General features: G+C 39.5%; 1 protein-coding gene across 4 annotated transcripts in view; it reads right to left on the bottom strand.

Annotated features, from left to right (window-relative positions):
- Positions 1-173: 173 nt before the first annotated feature.
- sema4ba (sema domain, immunoglobulin domain (Ig), transmembrane domain (TM) and short cytoplasmic domain, (semaphorin) 4Ba) overlaps positions 174-16,462 on the bottom strand; it is a 74,216-nt gene continuing 57,927 nt past the window's right edge. For 3 of the 4 annotated variants that reach the window (XM_032524115.1, XM_032524114.1, XM_032524113.1), the window contains exons 3-15: positions 10,182-10,342; positions 9,933-9,995; positions 9,186-9,284; positions 8,541-8,652; positions 8,220-8,336; positions 7,768-7,925; positions 5,065-5,246; positions 4,636-4,786; positions 4,063-4,273; positions 3,825-3,940; positions 3,260-3,417; positions 3,059-3,150; positions 2,092-2,864 (exon numbers count right to left, since the gene is read on the bottom strand). In XM_032524115.1, coding sequence (XP_032380006.1) covers positions 2,092-2,864; positions 3,059-3,150; positions 3,260-3,417; positions 3,825-3,940; positions 4,063-4,273; positions 4,636-4,786; positions 5,065-5,246; positions 7,768-7,925; positions 8,220-8,336; positions 8,541-8,652; positions 9,186-9,284; positions 9,933-9,995; positions 10,182-10,342 — 2,393 coding nt within the window. Of the gene's footprint in view, positions 2,865-3,058; positions 3,151-3,259; positions 3,418-3,824; positions 3,941-4,062; positions 4,274-4,635; positions 4,787-5,064; positions 5,247-7,767; positions 7,926-8,219; positions 8,337-8,540; positions 8,653-9,185; positions 9,285-9,932; positions 9,996-10,181; positions 10,343-16,462 lie in introns of all 4 variants that reach the window. The other variant, XM_032524116.1, reaches the window with a different exon arrangement.

The raw sequence follows: 16,462 nt of genomic DNA, 5'->3' as shown, positions 1-16,462 counted from the left end.
TCAGTATTTTAAAATCAGTCAGTGGTTATTTATGTGCTACAGTTTTAAAATAAAATGCAGTCCCTGACTAAGGTGTAAGTCACTTTGAGAACACATAAAATAAAACACTCCATGAGCACATACTGTACATCGTTGACAGTATTAAATCACATATATTCAACGTTTTTTTTACTCTTGTTTCTGAGCATGGCCAGTCCTATCTCACCTACGGAGTAGCCTTTGACTCTACAGCACTACTACCTGGTTAGTTTATTATCCCAAGAGGCACATCTCTTGGTTATTGTTTCAAAAGGCATTATCCGTTTCAGATTTGTTATCAAATCCATAACCTGCATTATACTAAGGCTTTTCAACATCATGTGCAAATCCTATGCATTCTGAGTCAAGCAGTATGCCTTCCTGCATTTTTGTGAAATTTAAACTTTTCTGGCCACATTACAATACTAGAGCCAAACTCAAGTAAGACTTAAATAATATTGTATAAAAATGCTTTCAAGTTACTCCAACATCAGACTCAAATTTAGTAAACAATAAGGTTTGAATTAATTATTTCCGAATAAGGAAATGGCTAATCAACACAATTAAAAATTCTAATGTTTATTACCGGATGAGAATGAAAAGTATTGCTTTTATGGTTATTTAAAACCATTTAAGCAAGCATGGGGCATTTTCTACCCTTTGTTAACACTCATCAATTAATATGTGTATCAAAGTTGAGGCTATACAGATGCGTTTTATTTAATCAGATTATGAATAGGTGTACTATTTAAATATTTATGATTTCCCTTTGAGAAAATTGATGATAGATATTTGTAACATTAAAGAATGACTATGAAAAATGTCTCTCTGTAAAAGAAACAATTGGTCAATCTTCCACACTAAAATACACCAAAATGGCTAAAATCTCTCTTGCATACTTATAGTTAGTGTAATGAGAGCAAATGTGTGTGTTGGTGTGTGTTTGCAGTGCCACTGATCCTAAAGTAATTAACAGCGCCAACACCTTTGTGCTTACTAAGTCTCGAGGTGAGGTGTTCTTGGTGTTTACCCCACTTCACATTATTTGCTTTGCATAGACTGCCTATCTCATGAAGAACAGCATGATAATACCTGGAATGATATTTTTTTCCCTTTACAACATTTGGTGAAAGAAACACCTGTTGAAAGTCAGACTTCCACAGAGGAACATTTGTATCTACTTATAATACCAATACTTTAGAGAAAGCATACAGTGTCTTCATTCATAACTATATCATGTTCATGTTTTTTGGTGTGTAGTGATTGAGGTGGTAAGAGTTTCTACAACATTTCCACTGAGTTGATTCCTTGTTCGTGTTTTCTGTCACTTAAATAATAAATAATGCTAAATAATGGTCTTTATTAAAACAACCTTTTTGTTGGCACAACTCTTCTGCTCTTAATTCTTTCTACGTTGCTGTGTTATATTCACGCCTAAACAATGAGTATACTTTGATGAATGCACATTGGCTATCAAAATAAAATCTATGACAGGACTTTTTTTTTTTCTTGCCTGCCACTTTACTGTTAGTGTACTGTATATTCTGGTGAGAGCGTTTGCCTCGCTACAGTAGAGTACACAGTGCATAGCCTCAGCGAATGGTGGGCTCTTACCAAAGGACAGAATTAAAATTAAACAGCAAACCCTGTAAGCCAGCAGTGGGAACATGTTTGAATATCGGTTTGCTTTCTAAAGCATTACCAGTTGATTATATGGACGGACTGAGTGGCAATGCTATGAAATCCAATCACTGAATCATATAGTTGTGACACCCCCTCTACGCTTGTTACATTCCTGTGAGCAGTATGTGATAGCGTCAAAAGTCTGAAGGCAAACTGGAACTTCTTCAGCGTGCTTTGAATGCACTCGAATAAGGGGGAGTGAGAGGAAAACAAAATTAAATGAACATAGACCTCAGGGACAGAACAAGTGCAAAATCTGTGTAATGAAATGTCTCTCCATGAAGAGTCTAATGATCCTCAGTTTTCCCTCTTATAGGGTTTTATGTCTCTCAGCAAGTGCACTCTTTCCTTTCAGTTTAAAATGTCACTCCACACAATAAGAAGCCGGCCTCACACTATAGAGTCTTTAATCTCAGAGCCCAGTCTGACTCTTGGCCGTGGACATGTGGAAGAAATCTCTACATGGCTCTCTCTCAAGTTCAGAGGCGGCTTCTCTGACTCTGAGAAGCTCTTGCTGTTGTCAGGCGACAAGCACTCGTGCGGTGGAGTGCTGCATATGTAGTTGTCGTTAAGGGTCTGGTAGCCCTTGTGATCTGACGCCGACGTTGTGACTGTGTTGCCGTTTAGCGGCAAGTTCTCAACTGGTTTCCCCACAATTCTGGGCTTCTTCTGCTGCATGTTGGGGCACTCTCCCTCCTTGAGCATGGACTTCATGTGGTCACGGTTCCTGTACACCACAAATAGAGAAAAGACCACCAGAGAAAACGCCAGGAGGGCACACACCACTATTAGTTCGTTCCAGTAGGTCTTAGCGTTGATCTGCGACGAGCGGGTCTCCCCTGGCAGGATGATAAATTCTTCCTGGGAGACCTGTGGCGTACGTGAACGGCCTGTCAGGGTGGTGCTCTCGTGCTTGGCCTCGCCCCTCACACAGTAGTTTGCTAGCAGCTGTCTGAAGCCTTCCTCCACTGACCAGCACTCGTAGGTTTCCTGCCTGTCAGCTTGAGCTACCACTACTAACCCCCCCTCTGGGCTGGGGTAATGGAAGTGACCTGCGCTCTCACTGAACTCCCACTTCCTTTCAGCCAAATTAGAGCGTAGCTTGCAAGGGAGTACTTTGAACGTGTTGGCTGGGATAATGATCACCTGGCATAAAACCATTCCTGTGAAAAGGCAAAGCAGAGACATAAAGGTAGATGGAGTCAGATATGTCATGAAATAAGCTTCAGATATAGAATAATAACACCGTTTGACAAAATAAACACATTTGTATTTATGACTCAAATTTAAAAGACAAAATAGGGAAAATCCAGTGCAGAGTTCTGCTCTGTAAATCTATGACAAAGAGTTCACTTACGTGTGGGTGAAGGTTTAGCAAACCGTGGGCTTGGCACTGTTGTGTCGCAAATAGCTGATGTGTCTGCTTCATCTACATCCTGTTGCCAGGCACTGAAACACCAATATTAAAACAAAACATATATTTACAAATCATATTTAAAAAAATGTTTGTCTGCGGCTGTACAACTGATTGTAGATTATTGTGCAGAGGGATGCATACTTGTTTGGGGGAGCCTGTCTGACATCCACACACTTCCTCCCGTTCCAGGCACAGTAAGGATCCCTGGAGAGGATGCACTCCCCGCAACTCTGATAATTAGTGCAGTTAGCTACTGGGACCTCCACCAGTTCAGAGAAAGAGGAAACATAAAGCTGGCCCTGTGGAAGAGAGATGACAAAACAGGGGACGGGAAGGAAGTGCCCCAAATTATAGTTATTGGGTTACTACTTTTATACAGAATCTTCCTTGTCTGACCTGATCTAAACACAGCACCCTTAGCCTTTCTTAACGTCACTTTAACAGGAATTTCTTTGCCCCGATGTACAAATCTAAGTATCGAAGACAAGCCACGATTCAATAAGTGTCACAATTCCAGCTGTTTGCAGATCCCCTGAGAGAAAGTTGCATGTAATTAGCTCATTGAACATGAGGTCTGCTTTAGGCAGTGACTTTCATTGTTCATGGAATCTCTGCCAATAAATGCATTTACTGAGCTTCGTTTATCCCACGAGTAAGGTCTTTAAAACAAGCTGGGTTTGATTTCTGTCTCCTCACTCCACTATACCTTTTCGGTGTCCAGCTCGATGTGTTGCACTGGTTGGGAATCACTGAAGAGCGCCATCTCCTCAATGATGTGCATCTTATTGTTGACATTAATGGCTTTATGAAGTCTGCCATCATCTACAAGACACAGTATAACTTGAGTTTGAATTAAACTCTTCGTGAATATTGAGAAATGCTAGTAATGGATAACACAGGATGCTGCTAAAAAGGTTGATGAGTGTGTTTGTGGAGTCCTTTACCTGTGCCAATGAAGAGTACATTATACGCCTTTTTTGCTGCCTGGACTCTATGGACAGCAATCTGTGTGTAGCGAAGGTTGCGTTTGAGCAGAAGAGGCTGGCTGCGGATCACGCTATCCATCAGAAAGTGGTCTTTGACAAAATTCAGCACCTTGTCCGGCATGTGCAGCGAGGTCGAGATCCCCTGTTCCCTGGCAGCATTTGTGATACACTGTGAAAGGCAAAATATTGGGTAATTTACAAACCATTCACTCACATTGTATAAAGACACATACTGCAGCTGTACAGCACCTCAAGGTTTCTTTAGCTTACATTTTTCAATGATTCAAATATGATAAGCATGCCAGGAAATGAAAGCGACAGTAATTTGATGAGAATCATGTTTAGGTGGACAAAATAAGGCCAGCTGGGATATTTGTTTGAGCCTTGATCGCCAGTCAAAATCGAGGATGTGACTGATGAGCAGACAGGAACATATGAAACTCGTTCATTCAGCTGTCATGACATGATGCTGATAACTGACATGTACCTGTCTACAGGTTCTCCAGCAGAGGGCAGCAGGTAGTTACTCACCACTCCAGGCCGAGGCTCTGGGACCGGATGGTTGTATGTGTACCATTGTTGAGTCTCTCGGTTGACCTCACGGTATCGCCCCTGAAACGCCTTTTCTACTTGGTCCATAGTGAAAGAACACACTGCAGAGCTTCCCGAAGCACCTTTATACCTTATAAGACATAAAAAGCATCTCAACAATACTGATTACTCTTCTTTTTTTTTTTTTTTACATTCTGATCTCGTAAAATCTTTTACACTGAAAGCCTAAACAGGTCTGTATAGAGGCTGACTGATTTAAAAATACTGAAATACAAAGTTGAATGTGATTCCCCTCTCTTCTTTTGCATTTGCTTTGGTTTCAATGTGGCAGATTTGAACAACATATCAGAAGGTATTACGACAGTTTGGTGATGTTTTCTAACCGAAGCAGTGAAAGTTGGTCCTCACCACTGAGACGTGAAGACTCCATAAAACACAGTGTTCTTCCAATCATCGGGGCTGGGTGTCAGCACAAACATGTCTTGGATAATGTTGAAGGGAAAGCCATCATCTGGCAGAGAACACAAGAGTTGAGCCTTCAAGAATGTTGTCCACTTCTTCTGCAGAACCCTCTCGCCTCCCATGTCGCCCTGCAACACAAATATTGTAAGTTTGTAAATGTTTAACATGTGGCCAAAACAGGATGCAATCATATGAGATTGACACCGGTTTGAGGTAGCTGACAACGCCTCTGAAAAAACGCTTTCATACATAAGTGTGATTTGATGAGATGTGACAGGCTTGTAAAAGGCATGAAATAGTAATGTGTACCATATGGTATGTTGCCATGTCATACCTCACATACCATAACATACAGTACACATTGTATGTTATATTAGGAAAATGTATCTACGTTCTTCATGAATAAAAACAGAAACCAAAAGAAAGTGTCCAAAAGGTGAATGACACTATTGGAAAAACATTAACCTCATAAAATAAAACCATAATAAGCTAAATCAATTGTGCCGGTAACTCAGATATACCCTGAGGCTGCAGACTTCTAGGTCATAAAAACAATATACATCAACACAAGTGGCTTAGATAAAAAAACACTTGGCCCTTTGAAGAGGGCAAATGCTTTTAAATAAAAAAGAGAGAGGCTTTGCTCCCTGACAATCTTTCTTCACTGACACTACCGCTGTGATTCAGCGCCTTTGGCACTAGCCTTCAAAGTGATGTGTGGCATGGGACCTCCTTGCTGTGGATACTAATTTGGCTACACACATATATCTGTGCAAATTTAAACCTCAATATGAAAGTGATTTACAATACGTGATGTATGACTGTAAAACAGACTATGTTTTACAGGGAGTTTCAAGCCTCAGGAAGGCAGCTGCAGATATTTTACCTACACAAACCAAGAGCGTATTTTAGTTTTGCAAAAAGACATGGTATTTAAAGGTAGGATGATCTCCTGCACTAATCACTACTACTCGCTACTGTCTGTTTACATTCAGTTTATGGCAACAATTATTACAGTTTTCTCACAGGCTTAGATCTAACATGATCAAAGTTGACCGCTGAAGAAATGAAAGAAAAACATAATATTCTAAACTACATAAAACCCTTTAACACAAAGCTTCAATCAAGTCCACTTTAGTGTTACATTAATCACAGCAAATAGCAGCGCTGAATGGAAGGGGACATGACACAACCAATGCTGAGCTTCTGAAGCAATTACTTATTTCAGTAACCCAGGCAGCTAATGGGTAACATACATTATTTTGTCTTGTCCTTGTGTCTGAACCTAGTTTTATAATTGAATGCCACTCTGTGCTTAAACTGACTTCTAAATAATTGAAGCAAATGCATCCCATTCATTAATCCCTTGTCAAAGCATCCGTTGTTCAAAAGGCCATTCAAAAAGCATGAACATGGCAGGCAGTAATGGCTAATTTCTGGGAAACAGAACAATCCAGCTAATACAAAAATGCTTTGTTTTGTTTGTTTTACGCAAAACTGTGTTTATCATTCAATAGTTAGCCTCTATGAAGAGGAACCTGTGTACTAAACACCTGAATAAACAACAAAGAGGGGGAATGCTGCTGACATTATAAGTCAAACAAGGGACAAGGGAGATAGTAAGACACTATATTTCTTCAGAGCATTTACCTCATTTAAAGCTTTGTTATACATTCCACATCTGTTTGGGAAACACACTCCCAAAAAGTGACACATTATTACTCATTTCCTCATGGGTAATCTGTACCACAATACTTAATGTTCAGCACACATTTTAAGCATAGGGAGAAAACCTATCATCAACATGATACATGAGTCAATATTAATATAGCTCTGTTAACTATTTTTTTTAAAAATTGGATGTATGAAAACACTGAGTGGATAATTGCATTAAGATGAAGAATATCTAACCCTGTGTGCAGTGTCAGACTGACACAGCTGAACTTTCCATAAACAAATAAATATACTGGCTCTCAATGTAGATTACTAAAACATTGTGATGGACAATAATGGAAAAAAATACATAGAACATTTTTAAAAATAGCTTTTTAGATGATGTCACAAAATACAAATAAATGTCCTCACACAACAACTTTTCTCTGATCTGAACTAGTGGTTTTCATTAAACTAGCACTGTAACAAACATGATTTTTTCACAGAGACAAGCAGCATGTGATAGTGATGTTTACAGAACTGAGAATATCCTAAAATATATTACAAAATACTGTGTGAGGTCTGCATGTTTGTTTAAAAGCCCTGGGTGTAAGTATTCCAGCAGGTGATAATCCATTTCTGCGCATGGATCTTGTGCTACAGAAATCCTAACACATTTCTGACTTGGCTACAGAGTCCTCTCTGAAGACAAATATTTGTTGAAAAAAAAATAAGAATTGAGGGAGGGAGGAAAGAGTCTGGAAAAAAAAGAGTCAAACAGAGGGAGACATGCAAGAGGAATGCTTTTCTGTAACAAGAGATCCTGCATAGAAGCATGCACTGAACACAAACACGCATGAAATGCACAAACACACAAACAAATCCCTTCCCTGGACTGATAGATTCCTATAGTGATGTGAGGGGGTGTCAGGATATAACGCTAAAGAGGAAAAAAGGCCCCTTTAGATGGACTAGATTCCTTCAAGCATCACTCACCTTACACACACGAGCAATGCGTGACACAATGGTGTTGTCAAAGAAATCAAACTCTTTTCCTGCTTCACTGAAGAAGAAGTAAATCTTATCGTCATCGCCCACTAGGTTGCCCTTGGGCAGGCTCTCCTGTATGTAGGCCGAGCCAACAAATGCCGGGTCTGAAAGAAAAACGACGCAAACAATATTGTCAGACTACAAGCATATGAAATTCAGGCACCTAGGGACAACCATCCTTATTCCCACTGACATAAAACACTAAATTCAATTGCTGACAGATTGCAGGTAAACACTTCATCTACATAATCTCCAATTGTGTCAAATTATATTATCATGCAGCATACAAACAGTTTTAGAATGACATTTATCTTATATAAGATATCAAATAACATATATAATTTTTAATTACATGACGATACAATGAAAAGCATTGACTTCCAGCCAAAGTACTGTACCTTGAAGCCAGTTGAGTGAGTTTTCTGTTTTTAGAGTAGTTCCTTGGCTTAGACTCTTGTAAATGATGGGTTCATTTCCTTGGAAATTACTGACTGTACCAGCATATAGCTCTCCATCTGTAACACAATGAAGAAGACCAGCATAATCACAGTGTTTACTGGGCTTCTGCATCATCCACAGTAATTAAATCTAGAGGTTATGCTCCAATTTGTCTCCACATCAACCACCTGTAGTTACTTTACTGATTCCCACAGTAGCGTCTATAAAGCAAAACACACATCACAAAGCTGGATTGTATCAACTGGCATTTTAGGACCTACCAGCCATGATGGCAGTGGACTTGTATTCAGGGTTAAAAGGACAGCGGCTTCGTCCATCTTCTGTAACAATCTCCCCATTATCACTCTTGACAAGGGAAAAGTCTGCAGTGTTCTGGAGAGCACAGAAACACACAAACATCACAGTTGAAAAGTAGAGCTGTAAGCTGCTCTGACATTGACCTCCGTCTGTCTGTCCCACAGTGAAGATGGGGTCAGTCAGTCTTCAGGTAAAGTTAAAGCAATGGTCATCCCTGTATGTTTGTTCTGGGTAGTTCTAAAAGGCTTGAAACAACTTGTAGAAAGAGACTAGGTCGATTCTTACATAATCTGATTCCATGCATTAAATATTTTGATCCATTTCTCTTCAGCACAAGAGATAATAAAATAATGTACATACAGTGTTTGTGTCTAGCTGGGCATGGGCCTCAGCCAGACTGCTAAGTGTCTGAGAGGAAGCAGCATGCATCAGATTTTAGATGCTCTTCCTCTTGAATCTAATAAATATACACAACATATGGTTCTGCACCATGGGTAATCTACTTGACAAAACAATGAATGACACAGCGTTTTATATCCCCAACACAAGCACAGGTTGCACACAGCACATCACTGCAACAGATGTGACTGGTTCATATAAACACTTACTATGTAAGCACAGGTGGGGCTGAAGGCGTATGTTCCACACACATACAGATGAGTGCTGTTCATGCGTAGTAAAATCTTGACGTAGTTGAAGCAATCCGTCTGTATTAGAAACATAGAAAAGAATTTCATGTAAATGACTGGCATTTTCTTTACAGTTGCTTACATACTTTAAAGGATATAGGTGATTAGGATGTATTCATAAAGTTAAATAAAGCTGAATGTGTTTGGATTGTACCAAATTTTAACCAAACAAGTTTTTCCAAAAAGAGCTTTTTTATCCACCATCCCAGTTATCTTGTTTCCTGTCTTAAGCCACTTACTTAGAAAAAGAAATTAGAAATGTAAAGTAGTTTACAAAAACAACAAATTGTCAAACTAGAGTGTTTGAGATCATGTTTAACATTCAAAACAAACACAGATTCCTCCTGCTCATGTGTTTCCTCCAAACAAATGTGTAATCAGTAATTCATAAGGTTGTGGGTCTGTATGTTTGCATGTTAAACTGGTGGTGGAGTAAACTGAAAAAGACAGCGTAATAGAGGAAAGGTTTGTTTGTGAGAAAGGGAAAAATCCATTGTTGTAGAATAGAAAGTTACAATTTGACAGGAAATGTCCAGGGCTTTTCCCTGAATCTGTTTCCAAAGTGCCCTGCAATGATGGTCAACTTGACCAAAAGGTAAACCTGCTCTTGTATAAATACAGATGAGACATTAGCTACTTGAGCTTTCACACCAACGGTTCACTTGCCTGCAGGTCTTTGCCTTTAAAACTGCACTCGTCTCTCTTCCTCTCTGGAGTTTTCCATGTGAGCTGCAGGAAAGAAACAATGTCAGACTCATCCTGGAGGTATAATACAGTGAGGCAAGTTATATTTACATTCAACTTCTGGGACCTAATCATATTCATATCGTAGCACTGGGATCTGATTATTACTACGTTCATATTGATACAAGATGCTGTATATGACACTCTAGTTTACAGATGCTTGGCTCTTACATTTCTTTGTAGCTTGACTGCACTGATATCAGTGAGGTTGAGTGCAAAGAGAATCTCCCGAGCACCAATGTACAACGTGTTGTCTTCTTTACTGAGGAGGAGAGCGGTGTAGTTGAAGGCTCCACCGACTGAGAAGCTTCTGGTTGTCCTCTCCTTCGCATCTGGGCAGACACAGACAGAGGAGGAGACATAAGGGGTTATTCATAAATGAGCCATTATAAGCTATTTAAGACTGGAAATACAAAAAGGCACTTGAGTGTGCAGATAAAAGCATTTTGATGCTTTGAGTGTGGTCATAAAATAGAGTCTAGATAGTCTTAATTAGACACACTAGGACAATGTGTCACCCTTGAAAAGCCTCACTGAGTTGTCCAGTTTGTTGCCCAGAAACATGTTGTGTGTTTTAATGTTGATTAAATAGTTTGACTACAGTTTTAATTTCATAATAAACTAAAATGCACCTCTGTATTGTCTTCATATCATCTACCTACTCAGAAACAACATCAGAAGCTTTTTTTTCTGACAATACTACCTTCATCAGACAGAACATAGCATAGAGAGCTGCTCATTTCAATCCATTTCATTACTTACTTGGTTACTTGACTTTGACTTTGTAGGGCACTATACCTACTGCAGGATATCTCCACAGCTAAGGATCTGGGCCTCATGAAGTACTCAATACCCTCGGTGTAAAGAAATCAACATGCATATGTTTCTATGTTTATGCAACTGCACCTTCTAAATCCTGTCAGCTTCTCATCAGAGAGAGAAAAATCCTCAGGTCTCCTACGGAAACTGAGTGATTTGCTCTAGCCACATTAACACCTCCAGACTAAAGCCAAGGGTTAAATCATCAACCCTCCCAGTCACTGCTTTAAAGGCCCACATGTATCTGGGATTTGCAGCAGCCTGGAGGCTTTCAGTGCTGGCCCAGTTTGAACAACTTTCCTTAATTGCATGCCAACATAAACAGTAGCAGGGAGCTGATGGAAACGTGAAGTGGCTAAAGCTCTGATCCAGGACCTTTGCCCCTGTAATGTGATGAATGGGGAAAAAAACAACTAAATTTCCATTCATGTTATTGAGGAGTGTCCTCTAATATTTGTAATTATACATTTTTGCTCTAAGGTACTGGACAAAAACGACAGGGGTAAGGAGTACTTTTAATCTCAGCAAGGCCCTACCCAGAGTTAATATTTAATTTGGACCCTCCTCTTGGCTCAGAAAAAAACAGCAACATCCTCCTCTCAAAAAACTCAAAATAATAGTCCTGAACTGCTTTTACTAACTTAATAATTAAAAACCAAAAGAGGCAAACAGGCAACAGCATTTAAGATGTGCATCCCGATTTTAACCATAATAACTTAATGTGACAATGGAGCTGAAAAAAACACAAAAGGAAATTCATCTACCTTGCCACAGATGCTGGTGGTAATAATTACAATTATGGCACTTCCCGGCATAAAACTAATCCAGTCCAGATGGAGTAATGTAATGTCATTAAGTTGTACTGATAATAAGCCCACTATGCGGTCCGTACCCTGTAGTACGTATGACCTGGTATAACCTCACCTCAGATGGTATGTAGAGGCGGGTTGACACTTCCTCACCCTTGAGAAAACATCATGTTAATAGCAGTCCATCACCGCGGCAACAGAGAGCCATATTGTAGTTAAATCTGTCAGTAAAACCACAAGAGGCTCTGCTCTACGTATGTTCATGGACCCATTGGGGCCGTTCTCTCTCTCCTTCTTACTATCACAGGATAAATAGAGTGCTGCCCCCCCCTTTTTTTCTCCCCACAGTCTTGAGAAGTTTAAGGTGATTTACAGAGAGCGAGAAAGAGCGAGAGAGAGCGAGAGAGAGCGAGAGCGAGAGTGAGCGAGAGCAAGAGCGAGAGAGAGAGACCAAAGCCTGAATCAAAACAAAAGCTTTGAGGGATTTTCACAGAGGTGGATATCATCACAATTATTCTCTGGAGTCAGATAGCGACCACAGCTGACGAAGAAAAAGAAATTGAGTATCACTAAAGAGATCCAGGAGGTTTTGCAAACACACAAAGCTTTCCATATCCAATTACAGGAAAACATTAATTATCTCTCAGTAGAGACCTATTGGTTAACAATGCTTTATTCCTCTGAGGGGCATTCATTGATAAATTGTATGTTATAATATCTTCTTTTGCAGATTTTCTACATTACTAAACATGTATGCTTAAAGAACTGATTGGTCAGTCCTAAAATGACAGGTTCAAATTGCAGCAAGATGTTTTAAGTTGCTCTTATCAATATTTTTGATAGCCTTGTTTTAATGTCATGCAGAACAAAGAGACCTTTTATTGGACTCACCTCACTTATGAGAGTGAGACATCATGGTTCATTATGTATCGATTCAAACATGCTAACTGGCTTCGTCAACTTTAATATGTTTTTACTTTTTTTACTATTGAGCTTCTACAAGTAACTTAACTGCTTGATGGCAAATATTTGACACATTTACTGGTTCCAGGTTCTCAAATGTGAGGATTTGCTGTTTTTCTCTGTTTATTGTGAATCAAAAGGTTTGGGGTCTTGGACTTTTGGTCAAAACAAAAATCAAGCAATTTGAAAACATTACATTCAGCTCAATCAAATTGTGATGGCCATTGTTCACTATTTTCTGACATAATAAAAGTGCCACAAACTTGAACTAAATCTCTGAACACAAGTGACAGTCATAAGCTGCAACACAGTCCTGAGACCAGAAAACCCAGACGGAATAACTGCTAGACGTTGAATACCCTGCAGACTGTTACCGCTAAAAAACCATCACAAGCTAATTGAGTGTACCTTTCTTGAACTTTTCCTAAACTCCCCTACGCGTACACCAAAGTCTCTTGAAGAATCCCCTCTATTGTTGCTCGACTGTCTGAGGTTGATTCCTGAGGGACCGTTTCATGACAATGCAGCCCCAGAAATGTTGTGGTGTATCAGAAAGAGGGGAAACACACAGGGCGGTTCAGAGGAACCACTTAAGAGTGGAGGAGCAGCTTGTAACTGCTGCAGCCACAGAGACAGGGTGTCAGAAAGGGCAGCCAAGAGACCTGTAGGGCTGGGTACCGAATTCAATACTTTTTAGGCACCGACCGATTTGCCTCCATGTATCGAGAATGGCAAAATGCTTCGCCATTCAAAAACCAATTTCAATTCCTAAGGAGTAAATCTCATTAGCGTCAGTAAGCATGCCACATGCTTCTACAGCCTTGACGTTCCACTTCCGGGATTGCTCCGGTGCTGCAGGAAAATCTGCCAGAAGCATTTACTTTCCATTCAGACTGATCTCATGAAATGAGGTATGTGTGACACGCCAATTTGCAAGCCATTATTGGCGTGTTATCAAGACAAAGAATTTTTAAATTTTTCACAATATGTAACTTAGGTAACAATACACACCTCAAGTCTTCTCCACTTTGCTGTCTCTGTTTTACTGATGATGGCAACACAGGTCATAGGTTGAGCAGGTAAATGACTGTCTGTTTATATTTCACAAAGAGGGAACCAGCAGGCAGAGCTGGAGGACTTTTCACCTTACTGTATCACCGTTACTTGACCTCTGATCCAGAGAGAGCAGCTTCAGAGCACTTCTGTGACTCTTTATAGGAGTGCATAAACAGCAGACTCAGTGGTTCCCCCTCTGGCAGCTGCATAAAATGAGATCATTGCCATTATTATGTAATTAAAAGTAATTTCTGCAAATGACACTGCTAAATGGAATACTCGCCTAGATTGGCTTGCTAATCTATTTAGGGGGGGAATTAATTATATTGGGCTTAAAGGAATCCTTCTACATTTGTACAGCTGATTTCCTGATGGGTGTCCAGGAAGGGAAGAGGGATAATTAAAAGAGTGGAACATCCCCTCCAGAGGGGAACTGTGGAGTAATTTGTCATTTGGTGACAGAAATCTAGGTACCTCCTTTTGCAGAGCAACTATAACAGACTGATTCAATCAGTGCCCTACTATGAGGGGGGCTGCCTTTATCAGCTCTTACTGCTGTATGTCCAGGAGATAAGACCACTGTATACCTTATATAAAGCACCCAATTTTGGTAATTTTCTGCAAAACTAGAAGAAAATACTGTTGCAAACAAATATGCGGTACTGTATATGACTCACAAATTGATCTGCAACAAAAGCTCTATTCAACTGGGAAAAAAAGTCTGCTCATTAATAAACTTGTCTTTGCAAAAAAAGATAGACTTAGAACCATAGTTCTAGTCAACAATAAAAATAAGGTCCAGCTACTGACTTTGAGCCAAGATGATGTCTAAGTAGTTTGTAATTTCATAAAGATTAGAGCTGGACGTAGTTCACCAGTAGATACCCTGGAAAAGAGACTGTCTATCTTTGTTGAGATCAAGAGAAAGCCATAGACTCATGATGGGTCATCTTTAAGGGCCATCAGATGCTACATTTCCAGTCTCCTGACCATAAACATGACCTACATTCTTATCTCTAAAAGAATATTAGAAGAATGCTGCCAAAAAAAACATAAACTTATCCATGCATTGCACCTCAACAATAAGTAGCATTTTTAACTGTTCCAAAAAAATCAACAAACCTAGGACAATAGGGATTGATGTAATTAATTTAATTTTAATCACAATATCATACCAGTAGTTTAATAAGAAGGAATCATTTGTACACAGACTAAAATATCAATTTATGTAGAAAAAAATATATTTTCTATGTTGATCTTTAATGCTCTAAAATCATAAACACAATGTGATAAGACAGAAAACCTTGCATTACTTTAAAACACGTTTTCAGTTTATTGACAACATTAAAATATTTGTATAAACTAATATATTTTATCATCGTCTATGGTCACAGTTGGCCGTCTTATGTCAAGATGGAGACATGCATTTAATGTCTGATGTTAAGAAATATAGTAAGAAATTAATCAAGAAAAAAAAATTCAGGGTGAAGGTAAAGGTATTAGTATAGTAAAGAGTATTATAAACACAAAAACAACTGTAAAAGATAATGGTTGTATTGTATTGATCTAAATGCAATAACTATTAAAAGATACTCCCTAACTAAAGTACCAAGTGACAACAGCAAATAAGGTGTATCCCTGATGTCAGAGGTGAAACTATTTTTTATTTTTTGAGACACCAGGGGGACAAATTTCTTTTCTTTGTCTTCATCTGCTTAGCGTACTTGTTCAAGGACTTTGCTCAAGATAGAACACATGAACTCTTGTGAATTCAATTGCTTTGAGAAGAAGTAATCACGACCCTCCGCCGAGAGAGAAGCAACGACCACTGCGACAGGAAGTTGCAGTGCCAATAGGAGTCCCAATGGGTCGGTGTCCCAGCTAAGCCATAACTCTCGCTATTGTTGCATTGTCAGTGTTGACATCAAGACAGAAAACAGGCCACACTGGAGCGCTAACTAAATTATCCAAAGTATTTTCAAACTAGCTATTAAGAGCTGCTGCTGAATGGGTAATTGTGTGGGAGAATAGACCTGAGAAGCTGAAGGACAGAGACTGAAACATCTGGAAGGCATTTAGACAACAGGCAAGAGGGTCAATTCACTAGGAGATTCATTAGGCAAGCTGTGAGCCTGCTGTTTGTATTGGTAACTTGTGGGGCTGCATCTTGTTGGTAGGATATTGTTTCCACTGCACCATGCTGAGGCTGAGATTGGTGGCAGTTTTGAACATAGATTCAGGAAACAGAGGCTGGAAAACCCATATTGTAAAAGTTGCACATGCTGTAAATTTCTACACGAAATTGTAAAGTATAGAGATAAAGTATGTGCAATATGTATCCATTATCCATGCTGTGCGGGGATGGGCAATAACGGGCTTTGGAGGTGTAATTTAATGGGGGGATAGAAACTAATTAATGTTTCAACATTTACATTAAACACCTTCCTTCAAATATATTAAACCTGTAATTTGCAAAAGAGCATGCACCACACCTTTAAAGGATCCTTTCCCATGAAAATGGTTGACAGGGCAATCTGTTGGTCAGGGAGCAACACAAGCTGACCCTGGATTAACCACAATAATGTAAACCAGCTGCTGGTTTATCAGGAACTCACCATGACCCTGTCCTCTGAACAAGGCTGGAGCATCAAGAACAGAGAGACTACATGAGGTCATGACATGTTTCCAAGTGTACAGCAGCACTCTGACGGTGACCTGAATCCATGCTGTGCATTTACAGTAGGAGCAGAAACACCATTGGGGTGTCCTTGCAACACCTTGAAAACGAACATGCAATGAGAGTGT

This window comes from Etheostoma spectabile, chromosome 8, assembly GCF_008692095.1.
Source record: "Etheostoma spectabile isolate EspeVRDwgs_2016 chromosome 8, UIUC_Espe_1.0, whole genome shotgun sequence".
NCBI lineage: Eukaryota > Metazoa > Chordata > Actinopteri > Perciformes > Percidae > Etheostoma > Etheostoma spectabile.
This window is presented reverse-complemented; position numbering and strand designations above follow the sequence as displayed.